General features: G+C 40.9%; 1 protein-coding gene across 1 annotated transcript in view; it reads left to right on the top strand.

Annotated features, from left to right (window-relative positions):
- ILRUN (inflammation and lipid regulator with UBA-like and NBR1-like domains) overlaps positions 1 to 22,588 on the top strand; it is a 32,970-nt gene extending 10,382 nt beyond the window's left edge. Inside the window, exons 2-5 of the mRNA XM_035122274.3 lie at positions 4,356 to 4,510; positions 7,451 to 7,648; positions 8,902 to 9,230; positions 18,431 to 22,588. Coding sequence (XP_034978165.1) covers positions 4,356 to 4,510; positions 7,451 to 7,648; positions 8,902 to 9,230; positions 18,431 to 18,466 — 718 coding nt within the window. The 3' untranslated portion in view covers positions 18,467 to 22,588. The remainder of the gene's footprint in view (positions 1 to 4,355; positions 4,511 to 7,450; positions 7,649 to 8,901; positions 9,231 to 18,430) is intronic.
- The last annotated feature ends 1,194 nt before the right edge of the window (positions 22,589 to 23,782 follow it).

The raw sequence follows: 23,782 nt of genomic DNA, 5'->3' as shown, positions 1-23,782 counted from the left end.
GTCATCGTCTTCTTATTGAAAAAGTCAAAGACTGAAACTAACTAGTGCACTCATTTTGTTTCTACTATAGCAATGTATAGAAAAATATGCTTAAAATACATTAAGAGAATGAGATAGCAAGTCTGCTTTTCAGTTTGCATTGCCTTCAGTTAGATTTTAACTGGAACAGACATTGAAACCATTCCAAGTGGCAAAGCTGGGTGATGAAATATGACACATGGAGGGGTGGAGAATTGGCAATGAGCCCTGATGCACAAATAGCCCTTTCCCCTTTGAAGCATATTTACAAGATGGAAAATAAAAACATTGCCAGCTGTGGGGTTTTCTGTTTTTTTTGTTGAGAGAAATATTTTGAGAAATGTTCTGCAATATGTATTGTGTGGCTGCCACCCCCATATCAATATGGAATAATTTTGTTAGCATTTATGCACTTTTCATGTACAGCATGGGGCATCTGAAAGCACCTACATTTTTAATAGGCTGCAGGAAGGTGGTGGGGGGTTGGTTGGTGGGGGGGCCACTGTGCAGTATGAATTACTTTCTTCTTTTTCACCTCTAGTGAGTTCCATCTCTGGTCAGAACAGAAGGGAAGATATTTCAGTGAAACAAATTAGCATATTTACTGACTGATTTGAACAGGAGTTTCTTGACATATCCCCATTATGAGTTACATAAAGCTCATTTTGTATAGAAGCAGCTAGCAGCTGGTGACATAAAGCATTTGTTTCCACTTAGTGGTTAATGTGACATGCACCTATCCCATACCATTTGACTGAGCTGGCAGTTTTAAATATAGTCCTGTCTTCCTGGTTTACAAAAGTTGTAGTGCAGGATTAGTCAAAGCCTAGATCTCTGATTGCCCAAGCACCTGAAATATGATGTTGTAACTTACAGCTTGGAAATATATTTTTTTCAATAATGTATAACGGCATTATTGATTATGTGCAATATACACTCTCTCTGTGAGCTGAATGGAACTGTGTGGATGAGCTTTTAGGATATTTGTCCAGTGGGAAATTTCTGCAACCCATGCATATCATGTTTATAAAGCATGCATAGAAATCCATTGCTCACTAGCCGCTGTTTTCATGTAAAGGTAAAGGGACCCCTAACCATTAGGTCCAGTCACGGATGACTATTAGCTGAGGGAGCTGGCGTACAGCTTCCGGGTCATGTGGCCAGCATGACAAAGCCGCTTCTGTTGAACCAGAGCAGCGCACAAAAACGCTGTTTACCTTCCTGCCAGACCGGTACCTATTTATCTACTTGCATTTTGACATGCTTTCGAACTGCTAGGTTGGCAGGAACAGGGACTGAGCAACGGGAGCTCACCCCGTTGCAGGGTTTCGAACTTCCAACCTTCTGATCGGCAAGCCCTAGGCCAGGGGTCCCCAAACTACGGCCCCCGGGCCGGATGCGGCCCAATCGGCCTTCCAATCCGGCCCGCGACGACCCCCGCCGCCCGCTGCCGCCGCCCGCTCTCGCGGCGCACGGCGCAGCGGCGATCTAAAAAATCGGCAAAAAATCGCCGAAAATCCTTTGTGCGCATGCGTACGGGCCTCTCCCGACCCGGAAGAGGTCATTTCTGGTGCACTTCCGGGTCGGGGGAGGCCCATACGCATGCGCACAAGCGATTTTCGGCGATTTTTTTCCCGCCCGTGTGCGTGTGCGCATGCGCACGGGCGCGCACTCCCCCGCCCTCCGGCCCGCTGCGCGCGCACTCCCCTGCCGTCCGGCCCACCGCGCGGTCGGCGCGGCGGGCACCGGCCCGCCGCTCGGTAAGTCTGGGGACCCCTGCCCTAGGCTCTGTGGTTTAACCCACACCGCCACCCGCATCCTTTTGTTTTCACATAGCTGCCAATAATAATGACAACAGAGCCACCACCTCCTCCTTGTGTGCTTCCTTCACATAACGGTCTGCATTCTAGGAAATCGTATTATCTGAAAAAATCAGGGTAGTACTGGCATGTTCCTTCTGCCTTTTATCCGTTCTCTAAACTTTGTTCATCAAACAAAGAATGCAATGTGTCCAGTCCAGTCTACCCTGTGTACAGTGCCCATATGGAATAATGTCCATAAGGTATAGCAGAGCACTGTGTATTCTTCTCTAAGTGGTCATTCAGCATGCTAGGCTGATACAGGAAAGGGAGGTCTGTGTGTGACCTTAAATCCCCATCCAGCTGTCCCTCTTCAGCTTGGTCAAGAAACCAGCTTTCATGTTATTTGATTGGCAGCTGAATGGGGAGATGGGGGATCACACAGGCTTATTGTTCCATGTAACAGCATGGTATAATGTCTGTGTACATGCTTACACTGCAGAGGTGTGGCAAACAGGGTTTCTGCGTAATTGCTGGTGGTGGATTTGATTATTATTTTTTGTTTAAACATATTTTTTGTTAAAGATTTCTTGGTTTACAAAAGTATGTTACATTTTCTACAGATCAGTTTTGTTTGTTGAGACATTAATGTTACCTCAGGAAGGGGGAAAGAGGTGAAGGGGGGGCATAGTGAGTGGGGTTGGGGTCGGTGGCAATACTTCTCTTCTGCTTAATGTATGTGTCGGGTTTTGTGCCAGCGTCGCTTGTGCAGGTTCTCTTTACTATTCACTTGTGTTGCTTTGGTGGTGAGTGAGGTTGGAGTTGTCCTAGGGTGTGGCTGTTTGTTTGTGATTGGCTGTAGTGAACTTTGTTTTCATGTGTGAGTGGGGTGGGTGGGTGTTTCTGTATCAGGTTAGCCATATTGATTCGTATGCTGATTCTTGTCGTGTTGGGCTGTGTATGTGATATAGGGGATCCATACCGGGTGAAGGCATCTTTTTTTATTTGTCCCCGTGTCTATTGCTTAGTTTTTCTAATAAGGCTGTTTCCCGTATTATTTGATACCATTGGTCCATGCTTACTCCTGACAGGTCTCTCCAGTGTCTGGCTATGTTGTTTCTGACTGCTGAGAGTAGGTGGGTTATGAGCTCTTTATGATATCAGTGAGCATTATTTTCTTGGAAGATATTTAGTAGGGCCAGTTCTGGAGTGACTTCTAATACTTGCATAGTTATTTGCATATTTCTTGTATGATTGTTGTCCAGAATAGTTGGATTTTGGGGGATTCTCACCACATGTGGAGGTATGTGCCTGTGGATGTGCATCCTCTCCAGCATTTTGGTGAGGTTCCTGGGCATATTAGTGCTAGTCTTGGTGTTAGGTACCATCTGGCTTGAAGTCCACTTCATCAGATACATGAAGTGTAATCATCAGATGTGTGAAGTATAATTCCCAGTTGGCAGATATAGATAGATAGATAGATAGATAGATAGATAGATAGATAGATAGATAGATAGATAGATAGATATAGATATAGATATAGATATAGATGATATAGATGATATAGATATAGATATAGATATATACACACACACGCATACATATATATACATATACATATACACATACATACAGATGAGTGGAAAGGGAAAAAATGTTGAAGTTGAATGGCAATGAAATACAAAAAGTACAAATGTCACACTGTACTTTTTGCATTCCATTGTCAGTTAGCTCCAACTATATCTGCCAACTGAGCATTATACTTTGTATATCTATTGAATACATGTCATGTATCTTATGGACTTAAGGCCACAAAAGTTTACGCCAGGCACCCCCAAACTGCGGCCCTCCAGCTGTTTTGGCCTACAGCTCCCATGACCCCTAGCTAACAGGACCAGTGGTCGGGGAAGATGGGAATTGTAGTCTAAAACATCTGGCGGGCCGAAGTCTGGGGATGCCTGGTTTACGCCATAATAAATGTGTTACTTTAAAGTCTCATAGTCTTATTTTGCTGCAACAAACTAACAAAGCTATCACTTAGTAAATTACTTCCCCCTTCAGTTTGTGTTTATACTTTTAGAGACTCAAATGTCTTTGTCCAAAACATTCACTATTCTCTTTTTATCCATTTTGTGCCAGCACACTGCTCACTTCATACCCACAAGACTCACAAGTCCCTTTCACAGGAGCTTTTCACATTCGTGCTATATGTGCAGAGAAGTAACAGTAATATTATGTTGGCTGGCCCTACCTTTGACATTCTGATGATGGACATGATGTCTGCACATCTGCAACAGGGTGCTTATCCATAGGGTGCATATACCCCATCTCCATGGTTGTCATTGGGGATGGGACCTATAGGCACAATCCCATTCTTCCTCCAAATGTATAGTCTGCACATGGAATGCAATCTTTGAGAAGGGCTTTAGTCACAAATCTGAGAAAGTAATGCTCTCATGTTTTAAATGAGATACATTGTTATTTCATAAAGGGGTTATCCCTATTGCGGTATGGTTAAACCTTTTATTCTCTTTCCAGGAACTTACAAGCAGCCATTGGAGCCTACTATGATTTTGAGAGTCCAAACATCAATGTGCCCTCCATGTCCTTTGTTGAAGATGTGACCATAGGAGAAGGAGAATCCATCCCTCCTGACACTCAGTTTACAAAAACATGGAGGATACAAAACACAGGTAAAGCAACTCTTCTTGTCTTCCTTCTTGCTACTGGTTGATGATTCCCCTCCTAATAATAATAATAATAATAGATATAATAATGGATATTAATATAATATACTATAATATATAATATAATATAAATACTGTTTTCTTTAAGGTTATTCAGGAGAATTTTCAAAAGCGAATATGCAAGAACGTTTTATTGTTTTTTCCTTAACAATATTTTTCATAGCAGACAGTAACAAGGTAAGAATTGTTTTGTGGGAGTTGAAAATGTTTCTTTGATTTGCATGTGAGTACCAGTGTCTGCAAATTAGCTTGCCATGGCAAGGATCCTTTTCCTCTAGCAAACATAATGATCCTCTGCCCTCAAGGTTGGAGTGTAGGAGATCATCCTTGCCATTGTGCTGCATTACAGAGTTTTTCCAAGTACATGGTGCAATGGAGCTTGGAGTTAGATTGAGTGGGGACTGTCTTTGATCTTACGCTGTTCCTTTGGAAATGCTTGAAGCCCCACTATTTTACTGAATCAGAAATACAGGGTAATGGTGACCACAATTTTTTGTTGACTAACAAGGACAGCCAATATTTATGGATTCATGTTCCTCAGAGCCCTATTCAGACATTCAGCCAAATGTGTGAGAGGCTTGACTGTTAATTACAGTCATTGACAATCCAAGTCTGGTAGTTCTAACATATGTGGCTGAACAATGGGTTTTCCCAGGTCTTTATTTTTATGTACCAAATGCTGGAAATGTGCTATTTTGTTGCATGTCTTAAATGCTGTGTATCCAGAGCTGGAAAGTAATAAAACTTCTGGAGAATTTCAGCACTTCGGTGTGTTAAGCTTCCTGACACATTCGTACTTTAGTGTGAATTACTGAAAATTTTAAGTGATGTAAATATTTTATTAAATGTTCAAGTCAACAGCACAACATATTTTGGCTGCTGTTCTAGAGTTCAGATGAACCCTGGAAGTTGATATAGTTGACACTTTCTTTAGCTGCAATTAGAAACAGATTGGTGAAACTGCTGGGCAAAGGCATAGGCTATCTTGTTTGGTTCAATAATCATTTTGTAAGGATTAGAAAGGAAGAATAAAAAGAAGTGTGGGATATGCTTGATTTTATTTCCCTTGTCTGTTTGGAAAGCAGTTTATGGTGGGGGAGGTAAACACTGAAAGCAATAACAAGGGGACTCTTAAAACATTTTAGCTGCAATAGCCATGTAAAATAGCCTTATCTCAAGAGTTTAAATAATAATACTATGATGAAACTTTGAGAAGGGATGAAATGAGGTGAGATGAACAACCCTTGGCACTAATCTACTGGGATATAATTATGAGAGGGAAATGAGATCTGATGCAAGGAAATAGTTCTGCGAACAAATATTGCAATGACAGGATATAATCTGTATTGTTGACCTATGTATCAGTGCTTTGATTATACACACAACTTTTGTTCAAAATAATTTCCAGTAGAAAAAGTCTTGTCATTATATTTTCACACAAAATGCAGTTTTATCTTTATGGTGTCTGCTATGAGGATTAGACTTGGCATAGTAGAAATAAAATCTCAAACTATTCAGGTATTTCACAGATTCCCAGGTTGGCAGCTGGGGAAAGCAAAGTGTCACCTAGGGAAGAATCAGAAATATTTTAGTTGAAGCTTGAATTTGTTTTATTCTGCATTGTTTTATAGTCTTAAAGTTAAAACTGAGAATTAATACATTATTTTAGAGCTACAGGTTCAATTCATGTGAATATGCTACAGGTCCCCTTCCTTCCCACTTGTATGTTCCCAGTATTTCCTTGTCTGGTGTCCTCCAATCCTACTTTGCCACAGTATCTGAAGTGTCAGATTATTGTTAGTGCTAACCAGAGTGATCATTATTGCCAACCAAAATTGCCCCCAAACTAGTTTTGTTCATGCTAATCACAAAATTAAGTTCATGGTATTTTCCTGGTTTTCCAAATCACTTTGTGCAGTGTCAGAAAGTGATGTTTGAGCCATAGTGCTTACTACTTGGAATCAGTACAGTCATACCTTGGGTTATGGCTGCTTCTGGTAGCTTTTTTTCATGTTAAGAATGCAGCAAACCTGGAAGTGTTTACATTCCTGCAGCTGTATCATGCTTTCGCGCATGCGCAAAAGCGCCGCTCTAGTTACAAACTTTTCAGGGTGCAAATGGCACCCCGGAACGGATTGAGTCCATAACTAGAGGTACCATTGTATTTTTTTATTGTTGGACTACTATTCTTAAAACTCAGACTTTGAGAACAACAACAACAACAACAACAACAACAACAACAACAACAACAACAACAACAACAGCTTTGTTCAGTGGTTAATGGAAACAGTCATACACCACATAGACTTGCATGCTTTTAAATTCTAGCTGTTGGTATGGTGATTTAAACTCTTCAGACAGCCTTGGGGTTTGTGTGACAATTCATGTTATAATTTGAGCATTATTTTCTTTCTGCTTCTGAAAGTAAGGGTGAATTCAGACACATGTATTTCACAACAAAGCAGCTTTTTCTGAATTGATGAAGATTTAATTCATGTCCCTACCATATATTAACGTGTATGTACCAGTAGTTAATGTGCATAACATAAACATGCCTTTGACTTGCTGCACAGAAGGAACTTTCATCTGTTGCATTGGTGACATGTCATGTTCATGGACATGTGTGTCCGTTCATGATAGGGGTTATGTGCACACTCAACAAAGAGTTGCTTTGACATAAGTATACATCCGAGTCAGTCATTACACTTAGCAATGAAGATGTGCAATACAACTTTCTTTTACTAAGCGTTTACAGATGTTTACGCTTGCTTAATGGGACGACACACATTTTAATGATAAATGTGCTATCTGTTAATGACCATGTTGAGTCATTTAAGTAGCTTCTCCATTGACAAATGTTTTAATGTAATCTTCACTGAATCTCAGGGACAGAAGCATGGCCTCCAGGTGTTTGTCTTAAATATGTCGGCGGAGACCAGTTTGGCCATGTGAACATGGTGATGGTCCGATCATTGGAGCCCCAGGAGATTGCAGATGTCAGCGTACAGATGTGCAGCCCTAGTACTGCAGGAATGTATCAAGGACAGTGGCGAATGTGCACTGCTACAGGACTTTATTATGGAGGTAAGTGCCACCTCATAAGACTCGTACTTGCAACATTTGAGCAGCCTTCTGTGTTGCTGGGACTGTTGTGAGAATAATATCTGCTAACTATTGCAACTCTACTTGTTAAGATAATTCCAGAACCGAGTTCTAACAAGTGTTCCTTTCCATATAACATTTTGGATCCCACAAAAAAACCCTCACATTGTAGCTATCTTTCAGGAAACAGACAAATGAATGTAAATGTTTCCTTTAAAGGTGGCAATGGCCACTGGGCCTTTTGAAGTGCTATCTGCTGCTGTATGATCCTCCCTGCTTTTTGGCAGGTGTGAGACAAGGATCACTGTCAGTGTGTTGCTGAAGATTGTTTCCCTTAAAGAGGCCACTGCAGCCCCTTTTAGTGGGGCGATGCACAGCATGAATGTTTTATTTTTATTTTTCAAAACTCAGATCCTACTAACCTTCTGAGGAACTCAATATCAATAACAAACTATTTCAAAATATAGAATAACTCCTAAGTTATGGGAAACTTTGCACATCTTAAAAAGTTACCTTTCATGGCAAAGCAGCAACAACCACAAACAAACCCTGAACCCAACAAAAATTCCATGTAATTCCAATACTCTTTTATAATCTGGGACACAAACCATTTCAAGTGTTTGAAAAGTGGCATGTTACAACTTCAGATATTAATTGTTAGGTTGATTCACTTGTCTTTTTTACTGTGTAGCTAACATAGGAGAGATGGAACAAAATATATTGAAAGAACACTGAACAGAAACACTTTAAACTGCAACATTTGTTGTAGTTGTGAGATTGTTTGCCGATTTTTTCTGTTTGTTTTTATTTCCTGTTGATGATTGGCATGTTTAACAACTTTCACCCCCAAATGATGGCATTTCTTTCAAGTGAAAGATGTGACTTCCACTGAATTTTCTTTTTTTGGAGTCTCTTTGTATAATTCTTTTAATGCTTGGGAATGACTAGAATAAATACTGTGCCAAGATTAACAGAAGGTGGCAGTATTTCACTATCTTCAAACTTTCAGAATGCCGAATACTAAAACATTCAGGCTGCCTTTGAGCAAACAACGAGCCCTGTTGTAATACCCCCCCCCCCCCCATGTATTTGAAATGTGGTCCTTATTGATATTACAAGGATTTGGCATTTTTGTTTCTTATGTTTGATCATAAGCAGCATGCTGTTTGAGAGGTATTGAAATTAAGTAAAATAGCAAATTGAATTTTGTGCTGACCCAGGTTTCTCTTTCACAGACATCATCTGGGTGATCCTCAGTGTGGAAGTTGGAGGACTTTTAGGAGTAACGCAGCAACTGTCATCATTTGAAACTGAGTTCAACACACAACCACATCGCAAGGTAGAAGGAAACTTTAACCCGTTCGCCTCTCCGCAGAAGAACAGGCAACCAGATGAAAACAACCTAAAAGACCCTGGGGGTTCTGAGCTAGACACAATCAGCAAAAACACGTGGGGGCCTGCTCCTGACCAAATTGAACAAGATCAGACTGAACTGTCACAAAACTCTGTAAATCTCTCCCCCAGCAGTCACTCGAACAACTTATCAGTAGTGACATACAGTAAGGTAGGTGCCCTGGGGGTACAAGAGAACGGGGAGGTCATGAGCCCATGACCTGTATTGTAATGGTCCTTCCTTGCAAATTGCATGACTCCCCCTTGTGCCTCTGTACACTCCGCTTAAAAGGGCCTGCATTTGGCTGTTCATCTTACAAGTCTTTTCACCGAATTAAAAGCAAGCTTAAACAAGACTATTTTCAAATGCTAAAACTATTTTAACATTCTGTTAAAATAACATTCTTCAAATGCTGCTTGCCGGATTTGAGAAGGCAACAATTTACAAAGCTGCTTTTTTAAAGTGCACTTAAAATTGAAAGTATATTAGGTGGTAAGTGCTAAAAATATAGTCAACCAGATTTGGAAGCTAAAATGTATGGATAAGAGAATATTGATCAGAATGTGTTCCAGGTCTGTGCAGAGTGTGGGCTGGCCACGGAACACTTGCCCTAGGCCTTGGAGGGCTAAGTTGGCGGGGGGGGTTGTTGTTGTTGTTTGACTTTATAACTTTATTCTAAAAAGACTCCCACCCTGGGCCTCAGACAAGCTCTGCATAGACCTGATGTGTTCACTTTTCCCTTTTTGTTTCTACTTTACTTCAAATCATTATGGCTAGATTCACTTGTTGCATTTTGTTCTGATTTCATTGAAAACATTTTGCTGCCTTTTGCATAAAAATATACAGAAACTTGTGGAATCATAGTTTACATAATCCAGTGTGGTGTAGATGGTGTTTGTTTTTCCATTTTCCACATGGCCAGGTCCATTCAACATGTTGTTCAGGGCACTGAGGCAATTGCCAGTTGGTGTAAGGTTTAAAATAGGATGAATAAAATGTGTTGAGCAGCTAAGGTAGAAGGAAGACAGTTGAAGCAGGTACTAGTAGTGTGTGACTAAAGCTACTCTCAAATGGATTGAATAATGGTGAATTCAAGTTATGACGAAGAGAGAACATTTCTTGATGCAAGTGATGATTGTATCTTGGAGCAGTTAGTCATAGAATCAACAAGAGGAGAGCCAGCAATTTAATCCTAAACCATGTCCAGGTTTCTATGTAAGATGTAAGTATTGTTGAAATACATAGGCTGTGGTCACAGTTACTTTCAAAGTCTGTGGAAAGTTGCTCCCAAGCTCCAGTACAGTCACATTTACTTTCACTAGGTGGAACTGCTAAGTTGGTTAAAAGGAAGTTGTGGTGGGAGGATCACATATTTTTACCAGGGTGCAACACCCCACCTCCCCCCAAAGGCCACATTCCTTTTGAGATAATCTGTCAGGAGCAGCGTGTCACTAGTGGCAAGGATCAGAGCTTTGTACTCACACACACACACACCATCCATCCATTCAGACATGCATACACTCCATTCACCCATTCATTCTTTCTCACGGTGGCATGGTGCACTTCCTGTAGGAGACACCTGAAACATTTACTAATAGGACATTGAAGACTCAGCTTACTCACAAACCACACTCAAGCAAAATGGCAAATGGAGTAATCCTCTAGAGGCCAGCAGACATATAGGTGACTGGGGAAAATGAGGGGCATGGAAAGCCATCAATGGCTTATACTGTATCCAATATCAGAAGCACAGCCTCTGAATACAGTGATTGGGGGCATTATCAAGTTTATTCAGTACAGAAAAATGAAGTTTTTAGTATTCTGTATTCCTTAGAGGCAAAAAGTAACAACAAAATTGCTTGACAATAAATTCTGCTTTGCAATGCAGGAGTTTTGTTACTGAATGCTAACATTTCAATTACAGATGGAATCCAGTTAGAGCACTTGCAGTCACAGTAGGGGAGCTGATCCAATAGATCAGGAGTGGCCAACTCCCAAGAGATTGCGATCTACTCACAGAGTTAAAAACTGGCAGTGATCTACTGTACCCCCTTTTTGGGGGTTCAGGTCAAAGTTGTTGAGCTTTCTTTAGGAAGGAGGAAGGCCCATTTTTGGGGGGGGGGGTTCGGGCCAAAGTTGTTGAGTTTTTCAGGGAGGAGGTAAAATGTTGAGGTTTTTTTAGGGGAGTCACAGTTGTTCAGCTTCTTTGGGGGGAGCCAATGATCTACCAGTGATCTACCACAGACGTCCAGTGATCTACCGGTAGATCACAATCTACCTGTTGGACATGCCTGCGATGTCTCCAATAATAGATGGGGAGGGGATTTTGCAATTTCCTCTCTCCCCTGCAGCCCCCAGTGCCCCTCTCCCAGATTAGTTCCAGAGAGTTCGAGGACCTCTCAGAACCAGGGGGTGGGGAGGTGGCATGGAGGGCTGCAGGGCCAAGAGTGAATTGGCAAAAATCCCTTCCGGCCTATCCTCTTTTAAATGATATATCAACTGAATCAAACACCCTTCTTTGAACTCAAGGGCACCCTATCATTTCAAGCTGAGGGACTAGATAAGCATTTGTTTCTGTGACCTCTCTTACTCTGTACTGTAGTGCTTAATATTTTTTCTGTCAAAGCTTAGTGACTGGTCTGGGACCAGCAAATAAAGCATTATTGAAGATAACCAGATTTTGATTTTATCAGTACTGTAATTTGAATGGGAGACTACTTGAAGCCTTGTGTGTAAGAGAAATACTTTATTAAAACCCACATTTTCACCAAAAAACCCCCACAATCAAATCAATTCCATAAAATTTATGTATGCTTAAGTATAAGATGAAAGTTAAATTTGTACAAATATTTACCATATACGGGAAATTTTCCGAATCTGATCAATATTGCATGTAACATCTCCTTTACATAGTAAATATTTGTCACATTCACTTTCCCCCAATAAACCCAAAATGAAATGGCTTAAGTTTGTATAATCTTTTTAAGCTGACATTTTTATGCCTTCCATAGTTCTGGTTACAGGTAGGTAGCCGTGTTGGTCTGGATCGAAGTAAAATAAAAAAATTCCTTCAGTAGCACCTTAAAGACCAACTAAGTTTTTATTTTGGTATGAGCTTTCGTGTGCATGCACACTTCTTCAGATACAGTGAAATGGAAGTTTCCAGGCACTTATGTAGAGAAGGGGTGGGGAGGGGTGGGGATGGGGATGGGGGATCACTCAGAAGGGTGGTGGAAATGGGTGATTGACTGACTGATAGCTGTTGATGACCGCAAACGACTGCAAATGGTTTTGCATGAAAAAGCAAGGGTTGAGATGGCTGAAGATCGCTTATCATGTATAATGAGATAAGAACCCGATATCTCTGTTCAAACCAGGTCCCTCCATGGTTTTGAGCTTGGTGATAAGTTGCAATTCAGCAACTTCTCTTTCCAGTTTATTTCTGAAATTCTTTTGTAGTAAGACAGCTACTTTGAGATCTTGTATAGAATGTCCTGGGAGATTGAAGTGTTCTCCTACTGGTTTTTCTGTCTTCTGGTTCCTGATGTCAGATTTATGTCCATTTATCCTTTGGCGTAGGGTTTGGCCTGTTTGTCCAATATAGAGAGCTGAAGGGCACTGTTGGCATTTGATGGCATACACAATGTTAGAGGATGAGCAATTAAATAGTCCTGAGATGGTATGTTGGATGTTGTTGGGGCCAGTAATGGTGTTGTCTGGGTGTATGTGGCAGCAAAGTTGGCATCTGGGTTTATTGCAGGCTCTGGTACCAGTGTCCATGTTAAGTCTGGTGGTTGTATTATTGTGGGTGAGGAGTTGTTTAAGATTGGGTGGCTGTCTGTAGGCAATGAAAGGTCTTCCTCCCAGAGCTTGAGAAAGGGAGCGGTCATTGTCCAGGAGAGGCTGTAGATCTCTGATGATGCGTTGTACTGTTTTAGCTTGGGAGCTGTATGTGATGACTAGTGGTGTTCTGTTATTTTCTTTTTTGGGTCTGTCTTGCAGCAGGTTCTCTCTAGGTATCTGTCTGGCTCTGTTGATCTGTTGTTTAACTTCATCAGGTGGATATTTTAGTTCTAAAAAGGTTTGCTGTAGATCTCTTAGGTGAGATTCTCTGTCTGTAGAGTTGGAACAGATGCGGTTGTAACGTAAGGCCTGGCTGTATACGATGGATTGTTTGGTATGTTTGGGATGGTAGCTAGAAGCATGTAGATATGTTTGTCGGTCAGTTGGTTTTCTGTATAAGGTGGTGTCTATACGTCCATCCTGTATTTTTATAGTAGTGTCCAAAAAATGTATTTCTTGCATAGATTGGTTCATTGTTAGGTTGATGGTGGGGTGAAAGTCATTGAATGTCTGGTGGAAGGTTTCCAGGGTCTGTTGTCCATGTGTCCAGATAATAAAAATATCGTCAATGTATCGCAGGTACAGGAGAGGTTTGAGTGGGTAGGAGTTAAGGAAACGTTGTTCTAAATCTGCCATGAAGATGTTGGCATACTGTGGGGCCATGCGGGTGCCCATGGCTGTGCCGCTGATCTGGAGGAACAGGTCATCACCAAATTTGAAGTGGTTGTGGGTAAGGACAAAGTGGCAGAGTTTGGTAGCAAAGTCCGCTGTGGTTTTATCTAAAATGGCAGACAAGGGTGGAGCTGTCGTCATCATGAACAAAACTGATTACATCCAAGAGGCCCACAGACAACTTTCCAATACTGCCTTTTACATGAAATTGGACTCAGACCCCACACAAGCATACAAAAAAGAACTGAACAAGATTATTAAGGAGCTACCCCTACACATCCAAGAACAGATCCTCACAAACACACCAGCGGAACCTCGGCCAGGAACTTTCTATCTTCTACCCAAAATACACAAACCAGGAAACCCAGGACGCCCCATCATCTCAGGTATTGGCACCATTACAGTGGGTGTTTCCGGCTATATGGACTCTGTTCTGAAACCATATGCTATCAGTGCTCCCAGCTACGTACGTGACACCACAGATTTTCTGAGGAAAATACAATATTTGAACAATCTTCCTAACAATACTATACTAGCCACTATGGATGTGGAATCTCTATATACCAACATCCCACACAATGATGGTTTACAAGCCATAAGGAACACCATTTCAGATAAAACCACAGCGGACTTTGCTACCAAACTCTGCCACTTTGTCCTTACCCACAACCACTTCAAATTTGGTGATGACCTGTTCCTCCAGATCAGCGGCACAGCCATGGGCACCCGCATGGCCCCACAGTATGCCAACATCTTCATGGCAGATTTAGAACAACGTTTCCTTAACTCCTACCCACTCAAACCTCTCCTGTACCTGCGATACATTGACGATATTTTTATTATCTGGACACATGGACAACAGACCCTGGAAACCTTCCACCAGACATTCAATGACTTTCACCCCACCATCAACCTAACAATGAACCAATCTATGCAAGAAATACATTTTTTGGACACTACTATAAAAATACAGGATGGACGTATAGACACCACCTTATACAGAAAACCAACTGACCGACAAACATATCTACATGCTTCTAGCTACCATCCCAAACATACCAAACAATCCATCGTATACAGCCAGGCCTTACGTTACAACCGCATCTGTTCCAACTCTACAGACAGAGAATCTCACCTAAGAGATCTACAGCAAACCTTTTTAGAACTAAAATATCCACCTGATGAAGTTAAACAACAGATCAACAGAGCCAGACAGATACCTAGAGAGAACCTGCTGCAAGACAGACCCAAAAAAGAAAATAACAGAACACCACTAGTCATCACATACAGCTCCCAAGCTAAAACAGTACAACGCATCATCAGAGATCTACAGCCTCTCCTGGACAATGACCGCTCCCTTTCTCAAGCTCTGGGAGGAAGACCTTTCATTGCCTACAGACAGCCACCCAATCTTAAACAACTCCTCACCCACAATAATACAACCACCAGACTTAACATGGACACTGGTACCAGAGCCTGCAATAAACCCAGATGCCAACTTTGCTGCCACATACACCCAGACAACACCATTACTGGCCCCAACAACATCCAACATACCATCTCAGGACTATTTAATTGCTCATCCTCTAACATTGTGTATGCCATCAAATGCCAACAGTGCCCTTCAGCTCTCTATATTGGACAAACAGGCCAAACCCTACGCCAAAGGATAAATGGACATAAATCTGACATCAGGAACCAGAAGACAGAAAAACCAGTAGGAGAACACTTCAATCTCCCAGGACATTCTATACAAGATCTCAAAGTAGCTGTCTTACTACAAAAGAATTTCAGAAATAAACTGGAAAGAGAAGTTGCTGAATTGCAACTTATCACCAAGCTCAAAACCATGGAGGGACCTGGTTTGAACAGAGATATCGGGTTCTTATCTCATTATACATGATAAGCGATCTTCAGCCATCTCAACCCTTGCTTTTTCATGCAAAACCATTTGCAGTCGTTTGCGGTCATCAACAGCTATCAGTCAGTCAATCACCCATTTCCACCACCCTTCTGAGTGATCCCCCATCCCCATCCCCACCCCTCCCCACCCCTTCTCTACATAAGTGCCTGGAAACTTCCATTTCACTGTATCTGAAGAAGTGTGCATGCACACGAAAGCTCATACCAAAATAAAAACTTAGTTGGTCTTTAAGGTGCTACTGAAGGAATTTTTTTATTTTATTTTTATGCCTGCAGCTGTGAAATTGCTCAGCAAGAACTTATGGATAATAAAGCATGTTTTAAAAGAAAGTGAGCATGATATATAGAAACTAAAATCTAGCCCCTGGAGCAGGAATTATATTTGCTCTGTGTATTCATTTCAATCTTAAATCTTAAATTTTATTTCTGAAGAATTCCTGCTAGAATCAACTGGCTGAATTCACTGGGTAGTCCCCACTTAAACTGTGTGCTAAGTATAAAGGTTCCCATATTGATAGGTGTCTGTATGCAGCTTAAGGGAACAACTTTAAAATGTGATTTTTCTCTGCCTACCCCCTAGCATTCTGAAGTGGTACAGTACAAAGAGGGAAGTATGTGCTTGTTCTGAACATGTAGATCAGCTCCTTGTTTAAATAGAAGAAAAGATGAATAGTGGGAAAGAGCTTTGAGCTACTGCATTATATTTGTGCAGCATGCTTTGAAGGGGAAAAAAACCCCTGTTTGTGTTGAGTTTACATAAGTGATTCAAAAGAGCTTTGGGTAGTTTGGAGAAGCACTGACCAGGAACGGGCCAGGAAGTGATGAGAAATAGAGGACGATTGAGTAGTTCTATCTGAGGCTGCCATCAGTGTAAACTGGAAGACTTCTGTTTTGTTTTGCAGCCATGCATCAAAAGCTGATGCCTTAAAAATAAATAAACTGTACTTCTATTCATTCAAATTCCACCACAAACAAAATCAAAATAAAGCCAATGATGTTCAACTCCAATCTTTTCTATATTAGAGTGATACCTAAACTTGGAGAGAAGCTTAAGTTATGTTGGAATTACATTTCCCACTATCACTACCAACAGTAATGTTGAGTTAAGAGCTGCTTCTTAAAGTTTAATTGGGTAGTGTTGTCATTTTGTTTACTCATTGGGAGGCACACCAGGAAGTCAGTAAGAAAACTACTGGGATAATTATTTTTATGGGAAAAGTTTTGCACTACTAGAGTAAGCATTCATAGTAGAAGAAGGAGCACTATTTTCCAGATTACTGATTACTTCAGAACCTGTTACCATCCAACCACAGACCACCTAAAGTGAGGGTCACCAACGTGGTCCATACCTGTGCCCTGGTGCTCACAAAAGAACATGGTAGTAGAGCAGATGATTTGCGTGCAGAAGGTCCCAGGTTCAATCCCTGGCATCTCCAGCTTGGGCTGGGAAGGACTCCCTGCCTGAAACCCTGGAGGAACACTGCCAGTCAATGTTGCCAATACTGGGGCAGCTTTTTAAGTTCCTATATTTCTGGAAAGTTTATAAGGCCAACTAAAATATATCAGTCTTGGATTTCGCTTCCCCACCATCCCGGGTGACCTCTTAAGAAAAAAATGCAGTAGCTTCATATTAGTACTTCAGGGGTTCTGGTAAATATATCCATAAATTGCTATTGGGTACTTGGTCTTTCAGAGCCTAAAAACTGAATGTTGTCCTAGCATTTGAAATGTATTGTTCACTGCTATATAGCACACATTTCCTATTAATACTCTATAATCACTGTGCCAGAGGTGAGTTAAGGTAGAAAACAAATATGATGATGCCATTTGTATTTTAGAGGAGATTTATTTGAAGAATGCACTGTTTCAGAATGATGCTTTAGTAGAGTAAAGAGTGGCTGAAACATTGTGGTTTGGAAATGATAGGTTTATATGCCTCTTATTATATATGGTCATAATTTAGAAATTAATTTGTGCCTGTTTTACCTATGGTGGCCAGCGAATGAACAGCCATAATTGAAAACCTGTAGAAGTGTGGCTTATATTAGTGCTGCCTACCTTGGCTTAAGTCATGTGAAGTTGGCTCATTGCAAATAGGCTTTTGAAAGTTCTAGTTACAGGTAGGTAGCCGTATTGGTCTGCCGTAGTCGAAAAAATATATAAAAAAAATCCTTCCAGTAGCGCCTCAGAGACCAACTGAGTTTGTGATTGGTACGAGTTTTCGTGTGAAAGTGTGCATGCACACGAAACCTCATACCAATGACAAACTTAGTTTGTCTCTTAAGGTGCTACTGGAAGGATTTTTTAAAAATTTTGTTTAGGCTTTTGAAAGTTTATTGTATGCACGTTTTGGAATTTGATGGTCAACTCTGCCAATACTGCCGATTCTGGCTTGCCACAAAACATGCATGAGGTCTGCAACTCAATATGACATCTTTGGTTGGGGAGACAGAATCAACCTTTAAGCCTAGTGAGCAGTTTTGTTTGTGCATAAACCGTTGGGGCTAGGACTGTTTTTGGTTCATGAACATGAGCTTTAAAGATTTAAAGAGCCATGTAGGGAACTTAATTGCATTGGTATAGCATTCCAGGAGTTCAGTATACTAAACCCCTTGGACGTATTTAATATCCCAAACTGGAACGTCACTTCAATGATTTTGTCAGTGTTTTATGTTTCTCTTTGGGCGCAGTATGAAAGGTGGCAAGGGAATATATTTTGACTGTGTAGACACTGAAATGTAGCATTGAAATTCAGAAGAGAATAGATTAAAATGAAATGAATTGTATGACCCTTTGTAAAAAGTGATAAATGGCTTTAGAACATAGGTTGTAGAGGATTTCATACACTTGGGATGTTGTGGTCGTATTGGAACAGACATTGCTTAGTTTACTCCCCTTTCTGAAATTAATTTTTTTCTCTAATTCTTTTCCAGGGTTTTCACGGTCCTTATCCCTTTGGACAGTCTTAAAAACAAAAACGGGTATCGTCGAGAAGAGAATTTGACAAAGAATGGACTTGGGAGGGAGGGGGAGTTCTTATGGCTTATAGAAGATACAACATGAACCCCCTTCTTGGTCTCCATATCCTGAGATAAGAAGAAAACAACAATAACTTAAGACTAGTTGTTTCCAGAAAAAAACAAAACTAAAGTATGCATGTGTGAATGCTGAATTTCAGGAGTGCTGTTCAGTGCTATGAGAGAGAAAAATACACCAATGTTTTGTTTAGAAGTCATTGTCACAGTTAATTAGGTAGCCTAAAAGAAATTTTTTAAAAAAGATTAAAATGGAAAAGCCATCTCTTTTAAAAAGAAATTATTTTGCCTACAGAGAGGTTGTAGTCTGAGCAAATGTTAATTTTTCGTTCCTTGTTTATAACTTTTTAAAAAGGGACAGCGTGCATTTTTATGGAGATGTGCTTGCTATGAAATGGAAGCTTGCTTAGCATTTTCTTGGTTAGTGCAGACGGTATTAATTTCTAGCTTGATCAATATCCAAATCCATAAATTTTAATGTCTCTCCCCCCCTTTTGGTTATTTGCCTTTATTCTGCTTTTGGTATCATTCTTCTGGGCATGGTGTGCATTAGTCATCTGCTAGTTCTTTTCTGTTTGGCAAAGTTGCTCAGACCCATTTTTGCCATTCGTTGTGCAGGGCAAGAATGTCAAGAGGGTAAAAACACTGAGCTGATGCAAGAGGGATGTCTTGTGCTTTGATTGTGACACATGCTCTTACTTAAATTCCAAAGTTTGCCCTGAACCGTTAGTATATTGAAATATTCCCAGGTTCATTAATGTACGGTAACTGTCTTTGAGACAGCTATGCATGTATATGTCACTTTTGTGCCAAGAAGAAAAATTATTTTCCGGCGTGGTAGAGCACCAATTATTAAATTTCCATGACACTTCTAAGATGTAAATTTCACATCATCTGTTTTATATTGGAATGACCCCTTTGAGTCTTCAGTGATAAAAAAATAACTAGCTTGTTGGCAGAGACTAAATTGCTTTGAACGTATGGGAGAAAGAAGAACCATCAGCAGCCATTCACAGCAATTCCTTCTGCTTATCAGCTTGTTTTTTCTCTGAACACTTGGTTTTATAGACGTGTGTGTGGGGTGTGTGTGTGTGTGTGGAATTGTTTAAGATCTAATTGCGTACAGCCCATGAAGAATGATAGCCATATAATTGAGGCCAAGCTGTCCAATTCCATAGAGAATTAGCAGAGCATGGTCTCTTGAAACTCTTGGGTTTTGCATCGGTTTAAGGAGGAGGGGGGTTCTGTCTAATTCAAAAACTTGAACTAGGCCACAGCAGCCATCTGCCAAAGATAGAATAATATGCAATGCCCACTTCCTTTCATCTCACTTAGAAGATCAAACTCCCTGGTCTGAGATAGTGGAAGTATGAGTATGTAGATGGGGATAAGGCAAGGTCTGAAGTAACATACTTTGAGCTACCTTGTTGGTTTGATTTGCATACGAGGCCTTTGTATTCTTCTGTATAGCTGACCACAACCCTGCTTCCCATCAGAACATATATTTATATATATAGCACCCAAAGTCTAAATGGATCTGGCTAGGATCCTAGCAGGCAGATGTGTCTTCTAGGCCAGCTGAGCATCTAATTTGATGTTTTCACTTTTGAAGAACTTGTATAATTTTTTTGCATCCCAACTAATTTGAAGAGTATAGTTTATCTATGACCCTAGCCATGAACACTGGGTGAAATGATTGCAAGGGATTCACCTGAGAGGACAAATTATGGGAGTGTAGAAACTATGGAATGCCTTCCTTTAACTTTCCCCCAGCTTGGCTCCCCAAATTCTTATCTTAATCATCACAAGCAGCATATTATTCAGATGCAAAATAAGGTGTAGAAACTGATTATGTATAGCATTAGTCATGATAATTGGTTTTATTTATTTTTCCTGCTCTGGGCAAGCAACTTTCTTGATAAGCAAAGAAAAGACTGAGTACACTGTATGGTTTTTTTGAGATGAGTGTGTGAGTGAGAGAGAGTAATCTCTGGCGGCAACATTGGAAGCCAGTGGAAACAACTGGCAGCTACTAAGCTAAGTTAAAACAGATTCAGTTTTCTCTTTAGACCAAGTTAGGTATTCAGAAACCTCACCATCCAAACTGTCAAACATTGTGGAGACTTTAGTTTTTTCATAGTGCAGAGCAAAAACTGATATTTACTGCCAACTACTGTTCTTTTACAGCAAGTAGGGATGACCATTTCCTGCAAGTCATCTTAAATACTATCTCCTCTTTTGAGTGTTGGTGACTTTTATGAATGAAACAGTTGCTCCACTGAAGAAAGCAGAAATCACAGCCAGGGCCCAGCTTGGTTGCAGTGAAAGTAGTCCTCTTTATTGTCACTAGTTTCTGAGATCTTTCTGGGGATAAACATTCCTCTCTCGGGGGGGGGGGGGGGATGATCTCTATATAAATAGTTACAAAGGGCTCATGCCTGTTTGCAGGTATTTTGATTTGAGTGATAATCCCTTCAGTGATGACAATGGGAGGATGTTTAAAATGCTCACTGTTTTGTGTCTCGTTTCTTTTCTCGAATATTCTTCTCTATACAATACCTCCTATATTGCTCATGGAGCTTCTTGGAACTCTTGATTTTAAATTCATTAGTTTTTTAAGGCATTTTTGATGATTTTGGAGCCATTGAAATGGCTGAAGCCAAAATCATGTTTGCTTGGGAGCAGCACTTTCAGACAGCTAAGGAGGGCCAGACATTTTTGTGCCTAAGCATAAAGGTTTGATTTTCACAAATGCATAATCCTAGCCTCATAATTATCAGGGGACGCTGCCACCTTTCCCCCCTCCTCAACAGATGGGAAGCAGAAACACAGTAGATGTAGCTTTACATAACATGGAGGTGTAGTAATGGGGGGTGGCTGCACCTGCAGAATAGCTGAATGTCATAAAGGCACAACCCCTTTGTGAGAGAAAGGTGGCAATGCTAACCAGTGCCTAGGTTTAACACACAACACTTCTGTACAGATAAAATCACATGTAGGGCAAACAGTGTAGACTGCTGAGTTTGGAAGTGGCATGGGTATTTAGATTGCTTTGTTGCAATTACAGGGATCGGAGAGCCAACTCATAGCTTTAAAATGCACATATTGGCAAACACTCTTGCCCACTTCAAATATTATTGTGTATATGCCTCTCGTTCCCTCTTGCATGATCTGTAAAAATACGTTGTGAATAAAATAACCCTTTTTACCAAAGTGATACTGCTTGGACATGGAGGAAGCTAAGCATTGCTTGACCCATATCCCTGTTCCTGAAATGTGACTGATTCTTGCTCCCCCAAATTTAGCTTGCTTCATGTAACAAGTGTTGTTGGCTCTGGCCATTTCCCTAGTGGTTCTCATTCTGGAAGAAATGATGGATTCCTGAGGAGGAGGAAGTAATTTTAATTTAACAAAGGGAAGTTTGAATTTCTCATTTGTTTGCAGCGTTCTTTTTTTATTTTTATTTTAATGCAGATTAAACTGTAACCCAAGCTGTTGGGTTTGAAAATGTGCTGGCAACCTCTGCATCTGAAAATGTGACTGTGCCTGGGAGGCAAGAGCACCCAGTCTTCTCACTAGGAAACTGAGCTGGCTTTGAGCCTTGGTGGGTGCAAGTAAGCTCTGTCTCTGGGGATGGGTGCTAAGCCTGCACTGTCAGGCTGGGCCTATGTTGTTGCTCCTATTTGGGGCAGGTGGAAGGTGTATCCTAAGGCCTCAGGGATTTGGGAATGTGTATTCATCCCACCCCCCAGCTGCAGATGAGTGTCTCTTGAATCTCTATAGGTACAATTGTAGCCAGAGAAGCCTGGGGCTAAGAAATGCACGCTGTCCCATGTCTGGGTTTTCATTGTTTTTTCTCTTGTGTGAGTGAGTGGTTGATTCTGCAGCCTGTCTTTATTCTCTCTGGGGGGAGTGCATGTGTAGAGCAGGATGTGTGTTGCTTCATTGAGTCTGGGAAGAATCCTGTAATAGCACATTGTGGGGGAAAACAAAGATGCTTTTTCCTTATTGTATAAATGAATATTTGTATGATTAAATTAACACAAAACAATCTTATACTTGAGTTTTTATTGAATGACCAAAGCTTGAACCCACAGTGCCTTTTCATGGTTTAAATGGTTCCCACTTTGCTTTCCTTCTTTCCCATTTGTTGGAGAGTATCATGCAAGCCAGGACTGAGCTGAAAACTCTGTGCTTAATAAATGAAATAAAATGAATTTTGGTTAGGGTGCTGTCTTGTGCCTTCATAGAATCATAGAACTGGAATTGGAAGGAATTCCAAGGGCATCTAGCCCATCCCCTACAGTGCAGGAATCACAGCCAAAGAATCACTGACAGATTGCCATCCAATATGCTTAAAAACCTCCAATGAAGATGCACCTGCCACCTTCCAAGGTAGTCCATTCCCCTGTCGAACAGCTCTTAGCTTCATAAAGTTCTTCCTAATGTTTAGCCAGAATCTCCTTTTTAAAAAATTTGAAACTATTGTTTCAGGAGGAGCAGCAAATAAGTTTGCCCCGCCCTCCATATGACAGCCCTTGAGATATTTGTAGATATCTAGCATATCACCTCTCGGTCTTCTGTTATTTAGGCTAAACACACCCAGCTGTGACAACCCTTCCTCATAAGGCTTGGTTTCCAGACCCTTTAACACCTTCTTCTGCACACATTCCAGCTTGTTCTGACTTGAAGATCAAAGTCAGGGGCTTGTTAAGTTGGCACTGACAGCAAGGGGCACACTTCAGTGTTCAAATTGTTCCTTTGTAGGCACATTCTTTACCTGATCAACACTTGACACTGCATATGATGTCAGGGATGAGGTATGATTTGGGGAAAACATCTTCACAGGATTAATTTGGCCCATGTGCTGGAGGTTCCCCACTGGCAACATAGCACATGGTTCTCACCATTTGTTTGTATACACACATACAGCCTTTCTCTCCACCACCCCCTCCCAAAATTGCAACACATACAAGTGCCATGAAGCACTTGCATTTAAAAATCTATGCTGAAACTGATTTCAGCATAAATTAACCTTTTGGATTAGAAATTACATTTCTGGAGAAAGTGATGAATTTTTAGCGAATCCTTGAAGAACCACCTTGAATGGAATGAGGCACGTCCCTGTTCAATGACTGTGTCACACATTTCCACATGTAATTGACAGGAGACTCGGGCCAGGCATGACTCCCTTGTACAGCTACTGTACTTAACTTTTCGAAATGGCTGCTCCTTTAGAGCGTGTGTTAC

Source organism: Zootoca vivipara, chromosome 7, assembly GCF_965207765.1.
Source record: "Zootoca vivipara chromosome 7, rZooViv2.hap1.1, whole genome shotgun sequence".
Lineage (NCBI taxonomy): Eukaryota > Metazoa > Chordata > Lepidosauria > Squamata > Lacertidae > Zootoca > Zootoca vivipara.
The sequence above is the reverse complement of the archived record's forward strand: the minus strand, read 5'-3'. Positions and strand labels throughout refer to the sequence as shown.